General features: G+C 36.1%; 1 protein-coding gene across 3 annotated transcripts in view; it reads left to right on the plus strand.

Moving 5' to 3' along the window:
* grhl1 (grainyhead-like transcription factor 1) overlaps positions 1 to 23,981 on the plus strand; it is a 50,946-nt gene extending 26,965 nt beyond the window's left edge. For all 3 annotated transcript variants that reach the window (XM_039748887.1, XM_039748888.1, XM_039748890.1), the window contains 8 exons: positions 1,857 to 1,951; positions 12,657 to 12,903; positions 13,456 to 13,583; positions 14,190 to 14,218; positions 14,451 to 14,539; positions 21,264 to 21,349; positions 22,031 to 22,095; positions 22,280 to 23,981. In XM_039748887.1, coding sequence (XP_039604821.1) covers positions 1,857 to 1,951; positions 12,657 to 12,903; positions 13,456 to 13,583; positions 14,190 to 14,218; positions 14,451 to 14,539; positions 21,264 to 21,349; positions 22,031 to 22,095; positions 22,280 to 22,394 — 854 coding nt within the window. In that variant the 3' untranslated portion in view covers positions 22,395 to 23,981. The remainder of the gene's footprint in view (positions 1 to 1,856; positions 1,952 to 12,656; positions 12,904 to 13,455; positions 13,584 to 14,189; positions 14,219 to 14,450; positions 14,540 to 21,263; positions 21,350 to 22,030; positions 22,096 to 22,279) is intronic.
* The last annotated feature ends 231 nt before the right edge of the window (positions 23,982 to 24,212 follow it).

Below are 24,212 nucleotides of genomic sequence, written 5' to 3' on the forward strand. Positions count from 1 at the left end.
CCAGTAACGGCGCACTGCACGATAACGTGGAGTAAATCCACTTGACTTGAACATTCCTAGTTCTCATCCTCTTTCTTTCTCTGTACGTTTAGCATTCGTTTGCTCAGAGGATGATGTGCTTGCTGCTTCCTGAGCAGCTCTTCTTTTCTCCACCTTAAAGGCCCGCTTCTTCTCTTCTTTCGTCAGCATCTTTTCACGTTAAAACTGCTTAAGTCAGTGCTTGTGTTGCAGTTACTTTGTACATTTTCTTTAATTTTTCACTTAAGCTGGCACTTGAGAATGATTTAAGATATGTAGAGAGTAGGGGAAGTGAAGGTGAAGATGATAGGGATGAGAACGGCGCCCATACACATGCGCCGCACGGTCGCCCTGCTGGCCGCTGCCGAGAGTTGATTCTACAATAAAATAATATAAAAATAAAAAGAAGAATAACCTTGGAGGTCAATCATTACCCCAAAATCGGATAGTAGATGTCACGTAGTATATGTGTACAAAATTTCAGGTGAATAGTTCAAACGGTTTGCGAGCTACGGGTGATTTAAAAACTAGGACAGACAAACGGACTGCCACGGTAGTGTATTATATAAGAAGATTGTCATATTCATGTTCTCTTTCATTCAGCTGGCAGCCACATTTAAATGGCCCCCTGAGTGAAAGTGTGACATTTGCTAAATCACTAATATTGAGTTGTGTGTAACCGTGAGGCATCTTCAGTTGTCCCCTGTTTAGAAAAGATCACAATGGTGCACCATTTTGTATCGCCACTTTAGCGAATTTAAAGTGGCACTAACCCAACAACATTACCGATGCACAAAAGCAGTGGAAAAAGATTTTTATAGTAACTGATGATCTCGAGAATGCACCCAGTTCTTCAGTATCCGTAGTAGATAAAGAATTAAAATGGCGATTGGATTGTCCAGTACTGTTTCATTATAAATATTTATTTAGTATTCATCCTTGTGGATCACACTGTCTTATAATGAAGGATCTTAAGATCTTATTTTCAGTTTGTAATGACTTTTTTTTACTTTGTTCTTCTTTTTTCCTGGTATGACTAAACATGATTAGTTTCTTGGCTCCTGTGGCAGACATACATGCAAATTCTTGTATTATTTGCCCTCAGCCTGTTATTAAGAGCCAGAAAGCTTGTCATGCAATGTGCCATTCCTCATCTATAACCACAGGGCACAGCTCAACTACCTGTCACATTTGGCGTCACTGGCTTTTCTGGTTTTTCATGAACTATTCTGAACCTGAGAAAGAGGGAGGGAGACAAGGCAGCAGGGTCCCACCCAAAACATTTTCAGCTACTTACTTAACTCTTTTGTGGTTACAGTACAACTCCTGCTCTATGACGGTTTATATTGTTAATATTGCACATTCTATTGGAGTTTATCATAAATCACTACAAACACTGTAGCATCCTTGAGGTGAGTGTTATCCATCAACTGATGTAAATTTTGTTTTATTCTTAAAGCGTCACACACATCTATGATAAAAACGGCCAGTGTGGTTAGGAAGATTCATCAAGAGTTATCTAACAGTCCAAAACAGTCAAGTTATACAAACTGATGTATAACTTCATATAACATCGTATAACATCATATATAACTGAAAGCTTATGTCGACGAAAAAGACAACCACCTAAGAATATAGAATAAATATTACAGTATATGGAAGTGAATAACTAATATGAGCATGTGTTGGCCATACAAGAAAGTGATTTTCAATATTCTAATTCTAAAGAGAAATTTCATTATGCCAAGACTAAGGACATGATAACTACAAGCTATTTTAAATTTGCTTTTATATATCCTCTGTTCAGTATATCATTTGCCTCCTATTCACCTTTACAGCTGATTATAAAGAAAGCTTCAACACAATAAGTAACATTGAGGAGATTGCATACAACGCTATATCCTTCACATGGGATATCAACGATGAAGCAAAGGTAAGAACATTTCATTGCAGTGTGTGGATGGCATGTTACCCTACAAATTCTATCATCTTTCAGAGGAAATGACAGCCTTACTGAAATAATGATTTTTGGGCTTATATTTTATAGCCGTGAACGATATTTTTGACTGTAATACATTTGTGACTGTGTCTAACCACCCCAACATCCAAATGGCTCTGAATGTAGAAATGTGGACTGTGCCTTCACTGCTGGTTTGTCATGACCAGCTTCAATGTGCACTCGGTTATTGTTTATTCAATATAGTGCCTTTCACAGGTGTTACCATTACAAAGCAGTTTACAAATGTGTGTGAATTGTCAAGCCAGTCCATTGCTTCCTCCTGAAGACTGTCCCCTTGAGAGTCAGGTGCCATTGTCATTTTCTTGAATTTTTAGTTATTTAATATACAGCTACAGTTTTACACCGAAACTCTTCACTGCCTTTATTATCCTTCTTAAGTTGGTACTAAAGACTTCCCAAGATTCCTATTTTTGCAGCTTTTCCTGACATACGATATGCATGACTTAGGCTCATGATTCCTCTATCATTAGGTATCGGACAGCCTCATTTTGGTACTTGGCAGACATATTCACTCTCTGATCACAACTGTTGCTGCTCTTCTATAGGCTTTCTTGGGAGATGACAGATGTGTACTGTCAGGCATTGTCCTGATGGGAAGAGGAAAAATATACAGTAGGCCTGCCACATAATTTAATTCTGCCACAACACAAAGGCTAAAAGCTCTCCTTAACATCGTTGTACTACAAATCCTATCAGCTATTGTTATATTCAAGAACATTGTGATTTCAGATTTATCCACGTTCACTCTGTTTATAATTCATATATTCATTGGCTCTAAGATAGAAGGATGATTCTCAAATAGAGATAAAAATCCTCAGCAATACGGCTGATATAGTCAGACACCAATCCACATGCAACTGGAAATGTTCAGCAGTCAAAGGCAGACATGACAATTAAAACTGTTACTGTATGTACAAAGACCTGGAAGAATTACCTGGTGAACCACAGAGTACAGTGGGCACCAAATATTTGTAGACGGTGGATGTTTATTAAAAACCGCCATGACTTCATGTACTGTTTCTTTGCTCATCCTCTGGTGTTATTCCTCTGAGCCTTTCCGATTATTTCCAATGGGTGTGAGACCCTTCTTGCAATAATCATCACTACTACTGTCGCAGGAAATCTAAGAAATGATGCCATGTCAGCCTCTCAAAGATTATCCATTTGGTCCCTATCAGTTTCACTCAGTTGTTTGCGTGAATAACAAATCCTTCATCAGGTCTTTTTTCGTGTAGTGGTTAACATAACCGGACTCTGTCTAGTTATTCCCTATTCAAGGGGACTGTAATGCACAGCTCTCTAGTAGCGGCTTTCAGTGTATGGACATGCAAACCTAATTATTTGCATAGGTGGCCATGCTGATCTCACAGTCAATTATAATGTAATTCTAATGCAAATTGGAATACTGCTTCTGCTTGTAACTGTTTTTGTTATACCGTATAGGTAATATTATTAAAGGGTATTTTATATATTTCATGAATTACCTACTTAAGTTATAAGACAGCTTTGTTAATGTTTATAATGTGGAACTATAAAAATAATAACTAGGCACAGCCCAGTTAGTATGTACAATGTTTAGCTGGTTCTGAAATTTAAATTTATCAGGTGGCTACTTAACGTCTGTGTGGATTTCTCTCTGGTTACTCCAGTTTTCCTCCATGACCCCAAGGACGTGTTTGTTCTGTTAATTTTGAACCCTGGCGAGTGGGTGTGGGGTTGTGTGCATAGTCCCTGCAACAGAATGGCCCCCCACTTAGGAAAGGCTTGAAATGATTCAAGAATGGCTTCCCCAGTCATCACATTCCTATCCAATCAAGTTAAATTTGAAGTTGGATGGTATAAGCTATTCATTTGTAGCAATGATGGGAGTTTATTGGGGCTAGCCCCCCTCCACCACATGTTCATCACTTTTTGAGTTCCAGCATCAATAACCTCAGGCTCTTCTCAAGGTAACTGAGAGACTTACAATCTAGTGAATACTTTTAGTGCATCTAGTAAAATGGTCACTGATCAGCGAATGTAAAATCCAACTGTATCATCTGTTATATTCTCCATTACCCTGAAATAGATTAATAAGGTCTGATAAAAGATGAATTACAGTAATATATTGATAGCCTGTGATTTCAATAAATACTGTTATTTTATTTAAACCATGCAAATGACCTTAATTAAACTTAATAAATATTCATTTCATTGAATTAGGAATCTGCCATAGTTCGTACCTAGAGTGTTTAACATCAGGTAGATGGCAGAAGGCCGTTTTACAACGGGTACAACTCATGTTAAATGTAATATTAATAATATATTAAATAACCTGCTTGATTATATGAATTAAAATTTTGCCTTAATGGATACAAAAAACATATAAATAGTGTTTTGCTGTAATTTATTTCGTTTTCTACTTTGAATGTTAAGTGATACAAAGTAGAAAAAGTAATGAATATATGATATACTGAGTAGCCTCTTATGGCCTCCATGAACAAGAACCACAGTCTTTCAAGTGAACTAGAGAGAATGTCACTTTCACTTCTTTCTATTACCTCCTAAAGAACTTTAATTTGTTTAATGAAAATGGAACAAGTGGCATGGTAGCACGGTGGTTAGCATTGATGCCTCACAGCTCCTGGAGTTGAAGTATGGCCTGGTAACTGTCAGAGTGGACTTTGTATGTTCTCTCAGTATTTATTTTTTTTGGAAATTCCCAACAACATGCTGATGTGCTTAACTGAAATCTATTAGTTATCCTCCATGTGTGAGTGTGTGCGCCTAAGTGTGCCCTACAAGAAACAGGAACCTCATCCAGGGATAGTTCCTGGCTACCTCTGTGCTCCATGACTCAGGACTGGACTGAGTGGGTTTTATAGCATTTGTATGAATGGGTGGATGGAATCTGAAACAAGGCTTGTTAAACGGTGTTGTGGGCATCAGTCTAGGAGTTTTCATAGTGACATCAAATCAACTGTAGTAGTGCACTTACTTGAATTAGTGACGCTCAGAGAAGCTTAAAAGCTGTAGAGTATCAACAAAGCCTTGAGAGGAACTGTAACTCACAGAAGCACTTTTTGTGGAGTTGAATGAGAAACTGCTGTCATCTCTGCCAACAGCACACAATGATTGCAATCATGCAAAAATAACACCCGCAAGTTTGTCCTAACGGCTCGTGTTCCTCTTAATGGGCGCAACTGTCTGGTGAAGCCATTTGAAGTGCGAAGATGAGGAAGTTTGAAGTATTTTCTTTGAAAGGCATATTGTTTAAAGTCACTTTAGGTGTTTTTGGCCGCAGTGCAGAAACCACTTATAATTATTATTATTTTTTAAAGAGGATTATGCATGAAAACAGATACTCTGCCAAAGTGTCACTGAGACAAACCCTAGGCAAAAAGTCCTACTTTGCCAATGCCAGGGTTAGTCAAAACAGTTCAAGGTGCCCTCTGCGTACCGCAGAATTAGCAGAAGGACTTTGTCTGTGTGAGTATGACAGCGGGGATCTGAATCCTCAGATTAGCATTTCTCTTTTGTTGAAAACCCGTATGCCTGAAAATATCCTTTTATTACGCAAGAACAAGGAACTGGCGACAGAAAACTAGATTTGACAGCACGCAAAAGAATCTCACCCAACAGGTGCAGATTGCAAAATTAGAAGAGATCTTTCCTGATATTTTGCGGCAAATGTCAGCACTGAGAAAGACATCAGTGGGCTACAGGTGCTTGGATTGGGTTTCCACACTGAGCCTTGGTACAGACGGTCTGATTCCTCAAGATGATAACCCTTCCCATGGTTCTGCTTAATTCACTTAGGTGCACTCACCTTTGCCTGAACTTCTCCCCAAAGTGGGATGATAATCAACTTGCAGTCGAGTGGAAATATATTGTCTTAGCATTTCAGTAAACAGAAGCTTTGACATTTGAGACTGAGTGGGGGTGTGTATTTGCCGAATTAGGTTGTGAGCTGTGGATCACATGATCCCATAATCAACAGTTCTCCACACGGGTGCTTTTCATGGGACAGTTAATTCAGTATGCAGCCCTGTTTTGTTTCATTGCAAAGAGAAGAATGGATATTTAAGCCCCTATGAGAACAACTGCACAGCCAAAGCACCTGCAGAAAGAGAAACTGACATTTGTGTTATGCTGGTTTATATACTGAGATAAATCACACAGTTTTTGGTTGCAGTAATCTTCAACAGCAAACATTAAACTGATAATAAGTAAAAAAGTATGGAACAACTTAATTTTTGCTACTTCATAAATTCCAGTCAAGCTAATAATGTTATTTGAAGTGGAAAAGAGGGGCTTTTCTTTAGACTAATCAAGCAGTGATCACATCAATTGTATATTTTTAATTTTGTTTGTGAAATGACCTGTGTGCATATAGGGCTTTTCCATAATAGCTTTACAACTACAGTACAATAGACCTCAAAATAATAACCCAGTGTAAAGGTACCATAAAAGGCAAGAGACCACAATACAGAAATACAAGAGCCTTTATTGTACACACAGAGGATGAGAGTGATGAACAGAAGCACTGCCAAACAAGCAGGAGATATCCTATACTGTCCCCTGCTGCCTAAACGGAAAGCTGACTCGATCACCTGCCCACCCAGAACAGCTTGAAATGCTCTGTGTTTGTTTTTTGAAGATATGGCAATTCCTGTTTCTATATATTAATATATATTTTTTATTAAAGATATGGGTGATTGCACTTCTAAAGACCTAGTCACACAAAGAACAATTGTATTACAGCCCCTAGTGGTATGCTATTGCCCATTGCTTGCTCTAGAGCAGTCGTTCCCAACCTTTATTTGGCCCACCTAGGCCTCTCTAAAATCATGATGTCCCCCACTGGTATATTCTTATTATTACCTATTCAAAAAGTGAACTCCTACTCACATGGAGGAAGCCCATAATGTCATTCATTTGGTCTAAACAAGCTTCCAAAGAACATGGAAACAAAAGAGGGAAAGGATAGTTGAAGTACTGACAAGGAAATCACTAAGAAATTGTTACAAAAAATATAACATGAAGTAATAGGAAAATACAGCAAATGCAGTTTTGATAGATAGATAGATAGATAGATAGATAGATAGATAGAAAGCTTGATAGAAAGCTAGATAGATAGATAGATAGATAGATAGATAGATAGATAGATAGATAGATAGATAGATAGATAGATAGATAGATAGATAGATAGAAAGCTTGATAGATAGATAGATAGATAGATAGATAGATAGATAGATACTTTATTAATCCCAAGAAAACATATAATAAGAGATGTGATATTCATAAATATAAAATAACTTTAATAACAGCTTTTTCTGTAATATTTTGAACATTTCATATTTTTGTTATATTGCAAAATTTTATAATCATTGTTACAATTCATAATTTTGTAATGGTAAAAACGATTTCTAAGTAGAAAAACCCAAGCCGGTTGTGAAATCATAAATTTCACCATCCCTTCTATGTTTATATAAATATATAAATGTCTCTGTAAAAAAATATAAATTATTTGTTTATTATTCTATCACTTTTAACAGTGAATTTCTGTTTTTTCATTTTATAAATTGTTTAACGCACCTAAATTCTTGAATTTCCCTCATAAAAAAATCAAATTTCCCCACGTTGGGAATCACTGCTCTAGAGGGATTCGGCTCGGTGCCCTGCACTCCTAAGTAGCTTGTGACATGAACATGCCCTTCGACAGATGGGCTATCATATCATACATATCATACAATACATGTTGTGTTTGTGCCATACATTCACCATTTCTCAACACCTGTTGTTTCATTGCAGTGTCCCAGGGAGCACTGGTTACAAGGCATGAACCATCCTTTAGTAGAAAACAAGACCATACAGTAATCCCTTTACTTAAGCTATTGGATCTTATTTTAGTCCAAAAAAATCTATGATCGCCTTCTGTATCTGCTGAACAAGCAAAAGTGGAGGTTGCAAATACATGCCACAGGCTGGAGGTCACCAGGTTATTAATGACCAGCATCCGTCCTCTATAGGATAACTGAGGGAGTATCCACTTCCACTTGGCAAGCCGAGCTGGTAGATGGACTCCCAGGTACAGGAAGCCTCCAGTTGTCCACTGCAGGTCGAGGAGGACTACAAGCATGCACTACTTTTGTTCCAATTCACTTTAGCCGACGATGCTTTACTGTAATTTTCCATGTAGTGCAGCTTTTCCTGGTCAAGAAAAATAAGACCAGCCAAAATGTCCCGAATTAAAAAATGTTATTAAAGATGGACCTGCCAGCCACGCATAATACAGACATGGACAGGGTGCCATGCTATTACAAGAGAAGCTGGCAGCCACTTACTCAGATCAGACCAATTCAGCTGCCCAGTAAACCTAACATGTTGTTTGTTTGGGAGGAAAACTGGAGAACTTAGATAAAGAACCCACACAGACAAACAATGTGCAGTCTCAGTACAGACAGTTCGTAGGATAAAATTCATGCCCAGCAACGTAGACGCAGCAGAGAACTGTATTTTAGAGTATACTAGCTGAAATACCCAGCGTTGCCCGGGAGGAAAATAAAGTGTTTTTTTTTAATTGCTTGAGAAAAATAAATATAAAAAACACTTTAAAAATAAAAATAAATTAACAAACAATGAAGACTCACTAATGTGTTTGTGTTGCGGTCTTGTATGTATGTATGTATGTTATCATCTAGTTGACGCTCAGAACCAGTCAGCTCTATTTAATTTCAAAAGCAACAGGGGCGCAGTGGAACTCAAACATAAGGAATGCTGGCAGTCACCTCCAGTTCGCCCTCTGGTGGTCGTTCCGAGTGTCAACTTTATGATAACATGCATACAAGACCGCAAGATTACCCCCCACCCTACTCAGAAGGGGGTGGGTTAGGGCTGATTTCACCCTACAGTATTTTTAGTCGACCGATGAGGAACATGTGTACCAAGTTTCATGAAAATCACTCGGGCCGTTCTTAAGTGATGCTGGAACATACATATACACACATTGACTTTTATATATATAGATAACTAATTAATACAAATACAGTTGAATAATGTCTGCCCAGAGTTGTTTTTCCATCAGTACTGCTGACAATCTGACATCGATTAAGTGGATTTTAAAATGGATGAATGGGCAAGCACATTATTTTCTGGCACTTCATACATTGTGATTTTTCAAAATCAACTTCCAGTACATTTTCAGAGTAAACTTAAGATTGTCAGAACATTCAGTGGGTCTCACAACATTACGGGATCTTTAAAAAGAGAAAGATTAAAGGATTCCTTCCAACCAGCTCTCGATATCTTAAGCTCATAAACCTTCCTATCGCCATACTTTAGGGATCTATAAACTATGTTACTGGAATCACCTGTTCTTGCTTTCTTTTTCTTGTTCCTACATGCCCTGCATGACTCAGTCCCCACAGGGTCCTACACAAACAATGTTTCTTTTTATCAAAAGTGACATGTGGCACTTGCTCACTGTGGGATGTGCAATAACACAGTGCAACAAAATGAACCACTGTAATCAAATCTGTCTGCGTCTCAACAAACTTTGAAGGGTGCGTCCTTGAATAAATGGAACTAAAGTGAAGCTGAACACTGCCCAGAGTTAAGCCATTGCATTAACTTTGAGGCTTCCTGCCTACAAGAGAGCCACATAGCCCAGGGGTTGGGATTTGTCTCAGTATTCCGAGCTCCTAAGTTATGTCACCATATGTAAAAGTGCTTATTTCACTGTAAATAAATTGCCTTCACTTATTTTATCTGAAACAGCTTGCAATTCATAATAACATATAAATATGTGCAAGGGCAGTCACACATGTGCTAACAGTTATATTTAGAAGGACGTTAAACGGGTAGTTAGTTATAGACAGTATAACTAGCTGTGTAAGCCTATGCTGTAAAAGCCCTTGGGTCCTAGAAACTATTGAAATCGTCAGAAAAAATTTAAATGTAGAGATTTCTGGTAATTGAAAGGAATTACTCTGGGCATCTCTCTCCTAGGAGGAGTCATTTTGCCAACGTGCTCGCTTCGCTTGTGTATTAGCGGCAGGAGAAAAAGTAAAAGGGATACCGTTTTGCCAATGTTAGCGGCTAAGCGACTTTGTCTTTCTTCTGTGGTTTCGTTTTGCTGACGTGCTGGCCCCGCTTGTGTTATTAGTGGCTATGCCAGTTTTCTGTTTCCTCAGAGGTGGAGCGCTTACCCCGACTCCACCTCTCACCTCCGGGCCAGACAGACACACACACTTTCACACGTAGATGTTTATATATAAGAACTTCAGTTCAGAGTAGTACATTTGCAGATAAAAGCATTTAAATTTACTAATGAACAACAACTGCAAATAAAAAAATAAAAAGATTAAGTTCTATAATTGCTTACATCCCCAAAACAGATAAGTACTACCAGTTTATAATTAAAGGTTTAGGCCTTAGGGTACAAATTGAAAAGGAAATCCTCGTGTCTTTTTGAAAACTAGAGGTGGGCTCAGATTTTCTTTTTGAGTTAAGCAGGCTGTGCCAGGGGTGCCAGTGTCACCTACTACATGTGCACAAACTGTGAAAAATGAATATATGAAGTCTCCCAGCTTACAAAGAGATATCCTTAGTTCTTCTTTCTGCTCCATCCAGTCCTTGCAAGTTAGTCTTATGCTAGGATGCCACTAAAGCCCTGTAACCTCTAATGATTAGGACACCCCAGGTCCTAATACACTTCTGGCCACCAAAGGTCAGAAGCAGCATGTAGTCATGCTTGGGTCTTTTGTGTCAGTGTTAGATGATCTTCCTTGACAACAGAAGAAAATTAGATCAGTAAATTCTGTGACCCCTGTGTTGCATTAGTTTAACAAGCACCATTAAAGCTTACACTACCTGTCTGCATATGGCACTTTGTCAATACCAGAAAAAATGACAAAAGCAGCACTGGTTGGAATTTTAATGGGAAGTGCGCTCTGCTTAATTTCGCTTCCAAAAACTATCCAAAGGAAGGAAATAATAGGATGGATGAGACTAATTCCAGTTTGTTCTATTTGATCAAGTCTTAAAAATGCATCATTTCTGCTAGTGAGGCCTAGGTGGTCAATCTCAAAACCAGCTTCCAATGTAATCCTAAGTAAGTAACTTAACCTGCCTGACTTTTAAATTTACAAATGCTTAACAATTTTACTATGAATATCCATCCATCCATTATCCAACCTGCCATATCCTAACTATAGGGTCACGTGGGTCTGCTGGAGCCAATCCTAGCCAACACATGGCACAAGGCAGGAAACAAACCCCAGGTAGGGTGCCAGCCCACCGCAGGGCACACGCACACACACACCAAGCACACACTAGGGACAATTTAGAATCGCCAATGCACCTAACTAACCTGCATGTCTTTGGACTGTGGGAGGAAACCGGAGCACCCGGAGGAAACCCACGCAGACACGGGGAGAACAAGCAAACTCCACGCAGGGAGGACCCGGGAAGCGAACCTGGGTTTCCTAACTTTGAGGCATTCTATGAATGTGTTTGGACAAAATTACCATCTGCAATAAATAATCATGGAACTTCCTACTGCTTAAAGGGGCACTGCTTTATAATAGTTTAAGTAGCAATGCCATTGACCCACTTTGTTACATAAAATTCATTAATTTTTTACCCTCAGGCTTCTCATGCACTAGATTTTTAGAAGGCATTCTTTTGCTTGTTCATAGTGACCCCTAGTGTTCATAAGTTCATTTTGATTTCCAGAGCTACTTCTATCACAGCTTTTGTTTCAAATGAAAAAGAAAACAAAAATGTAGGGAAAATAATTATGATCAAAATTTCTATTGTATAATTTTAGGCTAGTTAAAATTCATAAACGCTGCAAGGTTTGAGTTTGTGTGCTTTTGGCAAAATACTAAAATGTTTGTTCCTCAGATTGTTAATCTGTTAATTTGAAAGGGATGTCTTCCTCGAAGCTTTGATTTGTAGAGTCTAAGCTGGCTAAACCGGCCTGTAAAACATTTACGTAAAGTTGAGGTGCACCTTTACCTTTATAGTTGATTAAAACAGATTTGGAAAATGGGATATATCAATATAAAAATGTCCAATTTACAAAATAAGAAATAAAATGTAACTTTTATTTCTCAGTGAGCATTTTCTAATCATGTAAAAGTGACATCTACTGTATATCTCCATGAGTCTCACAACAATGTATGTGCCAGAAACTAAATACCGGAGATACTGGAGGTTAATAATTTCTTTACTGATGTCCACCAAGTAAAAACAGGGAAGCGTTCAGCTGGAAATTGTTGCATTAGGGAAAGCGTCTCAAAGATAAACGTTTTACTTAATGCAGCACTGGTATGTAAATGTTAGCTAAAAATTGAATTCAACTTAATGTAATATCTTGTGCATGTTATCTTTTTGAACTCATTATTAATGTTATATGTATCTCATTATTTGGCCACTAAAGCCCATGTATTTAAATGACACAAATGATATTATTGTAATAACTGGATGCTGACTACAGTCCAAGAGAATCACATTTGAATCTGCATTAACTGTCACTTGATCTTTCTCATGCTATTTCATTCCACAACACCTTTTATAATCAGAATTGTATATAAATAAAATACTGACTTTCACTTTTTCTTTGTGATTGCAGATATTTGTTTCTGTGAATTGCTTGAGCACTGATTTCTCCTCTCAAAAAGGAGTGAAAGGACTACCTCTCAACCTCCAAATTGACACCTACAGCTACAATAACCGAAGCAATAAGCCCATCCACAGAGCATACTGCCAGATCAAAGTTTTTTGTGACAAGGGAGCTGAGCGCAAGATAAGAGATGAGGAGAGGAAACAGTCTAAGAGAAAGGGAAAGTGCCCTGACCTCTCTTCTCCGATCAGTACATGTGAGTAAACAGTCGTGTATTCCAGCAGACAAAGGTGCAGGTTCATCTACATCTGATTTGTCTAAATATTTGCAGAGCACGGTAGTACTGACTTTAGGTGGGGCAAATGCCTCCCATCCTCGGCAGGCTTCCTATGATGCACTTGAACTGCTTCTAATTGCTGTTTACACTGTGGAGAAACAGAAATCATTTACTGCACATGAAGAGAAATGCTAAGAAGTTCCAGACGAGCAATATAATACTTCAGTACCATCATTTTAAACAAATGTCATGCATGAATGTCTGACAAAGTTTCTGCCATGCGTCAGTGACACCAATCAAGTGAAACTGATTCTGCTGCTTATTCTTAAACTATTACTTATATTATTAAATGTTAGAAGGGAAGAAAATTGTGCGGCAGTATCTACTGATAACTAATATTGTCTCCAAATGGTTGTTTTTTATGTTGTCCAAAATGAACTGTAGTTCAGAGAGCATTTCTATTTTGAAGTCTATACAAATACAAATATTTCAGAGAACCTCATGCTAAGCTGTTTGTCTTTCTTTCTCCAGTTTCAGATGTAAAAATGCCCATTATAACAAAAAGGACTGACATCACAGTTTTTAAGCCAATGAGTGACTTGGAGACTCAGCCTGTTCTTTTTATTCCTGATCTTCACTTCACAAACTTCCCACGGCATGTGAGTACTACAGACATACACCTATTGATAAGTAGATTTCTACTCATCTCCACATCCAGTTGAACAATATTATTACATTATTTTATGTAATTGCACACAGCAGACTGGCACATAATTTAAAGTTTAAACTATGCAAAATCTTTTAATAGTTTTGTATAATCATTTAAATTTTAATAATAACATTTTTCATAGATTGTTCGATGATTTGGCAGGCAATGGGACATTATCTCTTATTAATGTTATAAGTGTTTAAAATACTTATCTGTTAATCTAATAGCACTAAATTATAGCCCTAAATTGAGTTTTCATCCTAGATAATGCAATAGTAGCCTGGAAAAATATATTTTCTCTGCTAAGAATACAATGGGATTTCTTCTTAAAATCTTGATAAAAGTTTGCTTTTGAAAGTTTATGGCTTACAGGTTAATGTTCTTTTCATGTTGTATAAATTGTAAAAGCCAAGAAGCTTAGTTAGCAATAGTCTGTTACAGTTAACACTTTCTGCATATGTCTAATGTAAGAGTGCTGTCCCAGAAATGACTAAATATCTGAAGATTCATTTCTGTTTAAATGTCAATTTTCATACATTCACTTTTCTATTTTCAGACTTTTGTTTCTGAAGAAATGGAGGAAGGGTGAGTTTTATTACTATTATTATTAGTAGTATTAGTTTAATTTAACAAGCATTTGTATATTTAATACTACAAAATATAAATAGTATTCATCCTCCCTGCCTCTCTAAAAAGCCCTTTTAGCTCTTAATCCATACAAATTTTGTTTATCAATGTCCTTGACTTTGCAAATTACACAAAATCCAGTGTACTGTATACCAGAGAATAATCACTACGTGCTTTGTCTTTCTTGTAGGGCTGGAATGAAGAGGTTACCATTTGTGTCTGAGGAAGACTTTGGCTCACCATCCAGTAAGGTTCCTAGGTTAGAAGAACCCAAAAAAGGTATGTATCTATTTTCAATTTGCATTTTACCACATAGATATAAAAAAATATACATCTATCAGAAGAAAAAAAAGTATTTTTCTCTGTAATGTAAATTTATCCCTGAACAAGATGTATAGGATGGTCCAGATCTAATTATGCAATTTTCATTATGCGATAACTTATTAGATAGATAGATAGATAGATAGATAGATAGATAGATAGATAGATAGATAGATAGATAGATAAATAGGGAGCTGCTGGAAAGGCTGCCACTCGTATGCGGCGTCGGAAATCATGATAATTTACTTTGAAAATGATATTACGTTTATTACATAGAAAATCACCTGAAAAATCCCGGACCATCGAGAAGTGTGCAAACTGACTACATGAAGAATCGTCTTCGCGCCGAACTGGAATCGTCCCTGCATAATTCAAAGTCATCCAGACAATCTGGATCTGCATAATTAGATCTGGACCATCCTGTATATACAGTATAAATCAGATTGTTCAAGTCTTCTAAAAAGTATACAAACAAACATCCAAACGTTCAAATTCAGCCATCGATGAGAATAATTTCTCATTACATAGATATACTGTATTACCAAGGTATTTTAGAGTTAATATGTCCTCTATTCTGTTCCATACCTTTGTTATTTTTTTTACCTTGACCAACAACGTGTAATATTTTTTTTTGCAAAAATGACAATTTCTGTATTCTCTTTTTCTTATAAATCAATACATTTAATTGGAGCAAATTCATTTTCTTGTTTAGTGTATGAAACAAATGTACATGTTTTTCAATGTGTGGTTAATTATTATTATATAATAAGATAGTTTGTGAGAAAACGTTAAAATGTTTGATTCGCCATGCTCAAGTAACAAACTCTGATTGAATTGGTGTCTCGCTAAAGACATTCTATTAAAGAAGTGCACATTCAAACCTTTGATCATTTGGTGGCACATTATTCCAATTTATTCTTAGAGATGCAGTGCCTGTCTCATAAATCAGTCCATAAAACCACTCCTGCCATTGTAGAGTCATAAAGCGATTGGGTAACTCCTTATCTGCTGATAGACTAACTGGAAACGTTTGATCTTATCTTTTGTTTTGCATTACAAGATTCCCACTGTTTGAAACGCCATCATTAACTTACAACATGTAATGCTGAAGCTATTTTTCATTTCAAGCAGTACGGAAAACTACATAAGTAATATTTTTCATGATTTCCCACTCTTCGTATATAGCTCCATTATTTGTAACATTTTCAGCCTTTGTAAAACAGCAATATAAAACTCTAGTTTATTTATAGTATCTGTTATTTTGTACAGCAGTGCAATTTCAGATTCATAAGGGAAATCGGTGACAAAATAGATGTAAATATACCACAAGTTATAAACCTGGGGTACACATGTGGAAAAATGAGATGTAAGAAAGCAACTAGCAACATTAGAGGCTTCTTTTAACGTTTCTTGGAGTGTATTGTCTTAAGTTAGAATGGCAGATTATGATTACAGGTGAAGGTACCTTGGTCTGGTGGTAAAAATGCATATCATATACAAACAAATCTAAAGAACAGAATGGAATTAAATTCGAGTTGAACAACATGAAAGGAACATTTCCAAAGCAGAAAGTATACCATTACAAGTAAAGTTTTTGTTGAGTTTGAAATGGGGTTCTTATGGCTAAGTTAAAATCATTTGTGATGTGCAGGAAGAATATACTGATTACTAAATGCTACCGTGAAACTTCTGTGTTCTTCTCTCTGTGTGGGCAATTCAGCGCAACCTTAACAACATCAACATTTCAGACATTTTTTTACTAAATAATTGAAATTCTATAACATTGACCTGGTTGCTCTGAGACATAATTCTGTCTTGTGTCACAGCTTTTAAGCATATATTTATTCATTAATCTGCCTTAACATTACTCACTTTATTCTTCACAGTCCTGTAATCTCAAGGATTTTCTATCCAATAATTACAATTATATATATTTTGTCAAACTCCCCATATTAGGTCATACACCGTACTAAGGAGGACTACAATCTGTCTGGAGAAATGTAATATTTCCTAATGTATAAAAGAATTGTGTGAGGGGAAGGTTGGCAATATGTTCTAGCCACTAAATCATACCTGATCTTAAATATGTATGGAATGTGTTGTCCTTGTAACAGAGTTGGTGCCATGGAGGCTGCTTGAGAGACTCAACCTTTTGAGGGCTGCTAAAGGACTGAGAGTCCAGGGACAGCAGGGAGCCTCTACATGGATATCTAGTCTAGTGTCCTTATACGAGGAAAAATAGAATGGCCCTGAACCTAGAAGAGAGTCCTGTTCTTGGTCATATAAGTATGAAAGCCACTTTGTGCCAGAAATGCCAAGTGAGCCCCGAGAAACATGAACACAGCAGAAAGTGAGAGAGAGGTGGGAGGTGAGAAAAGGAGTGCTTGATGACATTTCTCAGAGTATGGGTATGGACAGTCTGCCCTGTCAAGGCAATGTGTTCTATCCAAACCATTATAGGCAATGTTTTGTTCATGTGGGTCATTTGTGTGTTAGTGTTCACTCTTACTTATTTCTTCCTCGTGGGTAGAGAAAAGCCAAGCAAGAAAGGGCCTGAGTTGCCTCGAAAGCTTGCATATTGTAATTTTTTTAGTTAGCCAATAAAAGGTGTCATTTTGCTTGGCTTTTCTCTACATTCATAATGGCTAACACGGTACAACTTCCTCGTGGGTTAAATTGTGCAGTAAATAAAGGCAAGCATTTACTGATTACAAAGTGTTTGTGAACACCGTCGTGCTGATTTGAATATTTAACTTGGCTAAATGATAAACACATAAGTTTGTTTATCACACTTGATATGCAGTATCTAAAACAATTTCTTTTATTTCTCTTTGTTTCAATACTGAGGTAATGATAAACCAAAGAAAGCCAAAACATGGCCTTGCTCAGTCATATGGGAGATATATACACTTTGCTGTTATGTTGTGTGGCTAGATAGCTCAAACCAAAACATCTTTCTACACTTAGCATAATCAGCGAGGCTTGAGAAGGCCTTATCAGACCATTAAGCAAATAACAGATACAAATGCACTTTTCATTTGAAGTATTCTTCACGTTAGCATGGCTTTATCCCAGTAACTACAGAGATGTATTTTCTTAAATGAAGATGACTGATAATTAAAATAGGTTATATGGTATGTGGAAGGCACATGAATTTAGGTGGATTGTCTCCAGCACTAGGATGAGAATAACTAATCCAGAACCACATGTGCATTTTGTTTGCAGTTTGAGATGAACAGATCTTACCATTTTTAACCCAAGTTAACTAAGCATAAAAGCGCTCGCCTTGAATAAATATTTAAACTAGTACAATGCTCACAAGGAAAAGGTAGACTTTAGAATTGGACTTAATAAATTGCACTAAACAACAATAAATAGGTGACTTAGTGAATGAGATGATTATAGACGGTTAAAGGTACACATGCCTGGCGGAAACATTTGCGTGGAACAGGAGACCCTCTCAATTCATTTTGACTGTTCAAAAGCACAAAATCCACTTGTAAAATGAAAAACTACATTTTCTATCAATACGTCATCCCTCTCTCGAACACTCTAAGGGTCGAAACTAAGAATGAGAAATGCATAATATGCAATGCAATATGCTCCTGAATGTCAATATAGGTACAATGATTTTTCTCCTGCATACCTGGAATATAATTTGCAAATTTTATATAACTTGTATAATTGTCTACATAGATGAAGCAATGAATTAACAAACTACTGTATATTTTAAAGAAAAAAATAATAAACAGTAATACTTTTTATGCAGAGTATGTACAGAAATGTACAGAATAGTAGCTATGTGTCCAATTTGTTCTTACAGAAACCTCCATTTGTGTTGGCAGGGTTTATCAGTATACCTAGTCTTGAAAGTGGCCTTTTGTGATTTATAAATCCCTGAAAAATCAAAACGGTATTGATCAGTCTATTTCTTCAGATGCCAGACCACAAACTGCTTTTCTAAAGATGCTCAAAATATTGCATATAAAAAATCAAAATCTTTAGTTAATCATGCTAGGAAATATATTCCGCTGCTTCAATGAAAAACTAAATACAGTAAATATGAGATTTTGACAATTTTCTTTAGCATAACATTAAATGTGGTTTCAGGTTCAGCTCCACTGTATGACTATTCAGACTTGAGTGAAAAGTAATGAGATATGCAGACCACACGCTTCTCATTTCTGTCTCTACATCTGACTTGTTGTGTGACCTTAAATGAATTGTTTAACTTGTCTGTGCTTAAGTTGTAAAAAATGAAATGCATATAGGCAATTGTAATATATAATTAAATGAAGTCACCAGATATACCATAATAAACTTGACTTTACGGTGGTCCTAAAGTGCTTTGGAATAGTACGAACTATAAAACATTCCATTTAAAATAATTCTTTTGCAAAAACTTACTTTATTTATTGTAAAGGGTTTATGGTGTCTGGTTATCTTATTCTGGCAACTTTCAAAACGACAGTGGTATTATTAATTCTTTCCAGCATTAACAAAAAATACACTAGTACTGAGCTCGTATGAGGATTGACAGACATTTTGATACATGGTCCCCCTATTTTCAGGGGCTCAAATGTATTTGGACATTTGACTGACAAGCAGATCCGTAGCCAGGTGGGAGCAGTTCCCTCCTTATTTCATTAACTATTAAAAAGGTAAAAGGTCTGGAATTGATTCCAAGTGTGGAATTTGTATTTGGAATCTGTCACTGTGAACTCTCAATATGAGGCCCAAAGAGCTGTCCATGAAAGTAAAAAGAGTCCATCAGTAGACTGAGAAAACAAAACAAACCCTTTACAGTGATAGCAGAAACACGAGGAGTGGTTAAATAAACCATCTGGAACATTCTTAAAAAGAAGTTATCTGGCAACTCCAGAAGGCCTGGGCAATCATGGAAGATAGCTGTACTGGATGACTGCAGAACTCTTTCCTTAGTGAAGAAAAAAAAAACCCTCCAACAACATTTAGCCAAACCTGGAAGACTCTCCGGGAGGTAGACCTATCACTGCCAAAGTCTACAGTCAAGAGAAAACGTCATGAAAGTAAATACCACAAGGTTCAAACCACTGGTAAACCTCAAGCATAGGAAAGGCAGATTAGACTTTGTCAGAAAACATTTGTAAAGCCCGGCCAGATCTGGAACAATTTTCTTTGGACAAAGGAAACTAAGATGATTATGTTCCAGAATGACAGAAAGAGAAGAGCATGGAAAAGAAAAGGAATGGCTTATGATCTGTAGCATACCACATCATGTGTGAAACATGGTGAAGGCAGTGTTATGGCATGGGCATGTGTGACTGCCAATGGAAGTCAGTCATTAGTGTTTATTGATGATATGACAGCTGTCAGAAGCAGCAGGATGAATTTTGAAGTGTACAGGGCTAAACTATCTGCTGAGATTCAGCCAAATGCTGCAGAACTGATGGGATGATGCTTTATAGTACAGAGGAACAATGAGCCACAACATACAGTGAAAGCAAACCAAGTGCTTTTTTAGGCAAAGTAGTGGAAAATTCTTCAAAGGCCTTAACGCAACAAGACATGCGTTTCACTTGGTGAAGATAAAACTGATTGCAGAAAGTCCAACAAACAGGCAGCAACTGAAGACAGCTGAAGTAAATGCCTGGCAAAGGACTACTAGGGAGGAAACCCAGCATTTAGAGATGGCCATGGGTTCCAGACTTCAGACAGTCATTGAATGTAAGGGATTTTCAACCAGATATTAAAAATGATCATTATATTTATGATTGTTAGTTTGTCCAAATACTGAAAATAGGGGGACCACATATAAAAATGGCTGTCACTCCTAAACGGCTCAATGATATTTTTGGTAAACCCCTTATACTAAAGCTGAAAGTTTACACTTCAATCACATATTGATTGGTTTGTTTCAAATTCATTGTGGTAGTTTAGAGAGCCAAAATTATGAAAACTGTGTCACTGTCCAAATACTTATGAACCTGACTGTATGTCAACAAGTTGCTCTTCTGTTTTATTTTAATTTAAAAATGTTCCTGAAACGTTTCTTGAAGGTTGTTGATTTGTACAGCTTAGGGAAAAATCATGTTATGAGATCCTGAAAAGCCAACCTACAGTATTTATTACTTTCTTGCTTTGAAGGGAGATCTCAACGATGTAATATTCTGCCCATTTTTTAATTCCTTCTGAATTAATAGTGTCTATAATTTAATTGTTCTACCAGTCAGTTGGTAAGAGTGCTCCTAAGTGGTGATGATCAATCAGGATGGCGGTTCAGAGGTTTTGGGGCTAGGAGCGATAAGATACAGGGTATAAACTACAGTAACTCCGGACAAGGTGCCTGTCTATAACTGAACATATTCACTTATACACTCACACCTATTCACCCAAATTGATTAGTCCTTAATCAACCTAACAAACATGTCTCTGAGATGAGGACAAAAATTACTATAATTTTAAATTATCCTTATATATGTAACATTAGTTATAGTCTGTATCATTTTACAGGTCATGTAATGTAATGTGTATTAAATGGTGGGCTCAAAACATACTCTAGTTGGCTTATTTGGATCCATTGTGCTGTCCGTTATTGCTATTATTAAGTATCAGTACAAAAAGAAAACATATTAATGTATCAAATTAGTGCAGAATAGAATGTGTAATTCTAGCTAAAATGTCCTTTTTTGTTATATTTCAGTCTTACTTTATGTAAGAAAGGAATCTGAAGAGGTTTTTGATGCTCTTATGCTGAAGACCCCGTGCCTAAAAGGGTTAATGGAAGCAGTAAGTACTTTATCACTAGAAAAACTTATGCTATGTTATGTCCAGCAACAATAGTAAACAGAAGAGATCCTAAGGTGTAGTCTTTGTGTGGATTTGCCAATGATCTTTAAATGCAGTATAGTATATAGATATTGAACTTGTTAGGAACACAAATGGGAAGGTGGATTACAGAAATGTTCAGTCTGAGCTTCTTTCAGAAATGTTAGTAGCAGAGTAAGAGCATCACAGACTGATAGATAGATAGATAGATAGATAGATAGATAGATAGATAGATAGATAGATAGATAGATAGATAGATAGATAGATAGATTTAATTTGTAAGACGGGGTCAATTTAGCTTTTTATAGAATTTTATTCAATGTGGCAATGCATTGAAATTCTACTAACTTTCATTTGAGCCAAAAACACAATCTTAAGTGGAAAAAAACCAACAATTAACAGCCAGCCATTCGGTTTTTCAATTCAGAAACTTACCAAGAGGTGGACTGGATAACAAATTGTATCACATAAAAGTATCACAGTGTTCATATAATAAAAATTCTGATTACTATTCAAGTATTCATTTAAAGTCTTATTTCTTCTATAACAAACTCATAATATGTTCCTCCTATATTCTTTATAGTGTGAACCAACGTGTAATATTGTCATTTTTTGTAATTTTTTTTCTTTCTCATTTTCCAGATTTCAGACAAATATGAAGTACCAATTGAAAAAATGGGAAAAGTCTACAAGAAGTGCAAAAAAGGGTATGTTAGTCATTTACTCCAAAGTGTTCTTTTACAGTATATACTGTACATACTACATATTAAACAGTAGGATTTTTTTAAAGCAGCCAGGGCTTAGCTTATGATTTCACTTTGAAAATAAGGTGTAATATATTCTGTGTATGTAAGTTTCTATTTATTAACATTGCATTTTTTTAAAATTCAGGATAACTGTCAATATGGATGACAACATTGTGAAGCATTACTCTAATGAAGATACCTTCCAGATACAAATCGAGGAAACGGGTGGAACCTATAAACTCACTCTTACGGAAATATAAATATCTGATGTCAGTCTGGAGCAGTTGTTACAAAATGTATCATGCACATTTACAGCTGAAGGTGTGATACTTGAAAATATGGTGGCAGTTAACAAGTGTTATGGAGGGTTTACATGTCTGCTGTAAATTATACTTTTCCTTTCCTGCTTCCTGAAGTATACTTCTGTTACCTCATGGGTAGCTCTTGGGCATTTTTGAAATTAATTTTTTATATTATCAGAAGGACTGTGTTTGAGGCAAAACATTTGATGGTAGTTTTAAAGCATTCAAAGCAAAATCCATATATGAAATACAAAGCACTATGCAAAAATTGCCTAATACAGCCTTGTATATAAATAATACTTAGAGGTATTAGATTCACCATCAATATTTTACAAATAATAATGGAATGTAGGTCCTACTTATGGAAAAACCCATTATGTTAACTTTCAGAAGAAAGCAAACATAAACTGATTAAAATAAAGTAAGTACATAACAGCAGGTAAAAATATATGTGATAACTATATATTTATTTATTTTATCTACCAAAAATCAAAAAGATATCCGATTATAAAAATCGTGGGAGCATTTAAATATTTTTGTTTATTTAATCCTTGTCTATTTTTGATATCTTACTATCTCTTGCTTTAAATAAACTGTCAAGGAATACTGCACAATGAATAAATATAAATTAAATATTGTTACAAAAATATAAATTGTTAAATATCTGTATGTTGGAAAGCAAAACATTTTACCTGCTGTTTAGTTTTATACTTATTCTGGCTAGTATGTGTGTGTGTTTTTTGTCTGTTTATTTACCCTTATTAATGCCAAATTTTGTTTGAATAACATACCTGCCCATCCTTGCTAGAAACCATACATTTGTCTTCTTAAAAAGATGACTAAAATGATTCTCTGTAAATAAGAAACCCACCCTGTTAGTATTACTTTAAGTGTTAACACCAAGAAATTAACAGGCAGAAATCCTTTTGGTATTAGGGGTTGCTAATTAGCTTAAGGTGCCGTTTTCAAGAGGTAATTGACTCACTGGGCGGATTGTTTCAGCAAAGTTGTAAAATACTTAATAACCTGGTAACCAAAAAACAACCCAACAAACTGCATTCTGGGAAAACAAATGACTTGTCTTTTGATACACTACAGTAATCTTCCCTGTTTTATTCAAATGCACCAAGGTTGTACTAAAGAAAATTTCTGAACCTTTTTTTTATTTATAAAGAGATATCCATCTTATATACCGTAAGTGCAATACATTCAAATATAAATGTAAATCTCTTCTAATGAACTTTTTCTGGTTTTGATACATATATTTTCATAAAGGAGCTGAGCATTTGCTACATTTACACAGAGGTTTTGTAATTATGTCACCCAAATACAGTACCTGATATGGACGTGAAGCCTTTCACTTTTTTCAAAACAAACGGGTACATCCTGTTATATTAAAATACTAGATTCATATGGACATAACATAACAGAAGAATCTTAAATAAATGGGCAACACACTGGATCTGACAAATTTTTGTGCCATTAGAATATTCGCTAAGTGATGTCTTTCCTAACACTCACCAGCTTGTATTATCATAGAACATATTTTTGAAAAATGACAGAGTTTTGTGTTACATAGATGATAAGTAATAATTCAGAAAGTTTTTTTATATGACTGTATATTGTAAAATTCAGTTTAGGCAGAAACACAACAAAGTTATGTTTAATTTCTGTAGAACATGCCAAAAGCCTAAAAGTCTACATTCAATAACCAGATTGGTATTGTCTCAGTGTATCTTACTGTGTATTTGTTTGTTGTTTGTATAATTTGTGTAA

Source organism: Polypterus senegalus, chromosome 3 (genome assembly GCF_016835505.1).
Source record: "Polypterus senegalus isolate Bchr_013 chromosome 3, ASM1683550v1, whole genome shotgun sequence".
NCBI classification, from domain to species: Eukaryota; Metazoa; Chordata; class Cladistia; order Polypteriformes; family Polypteridae; genus Polypterus; species Polypterus senegalus.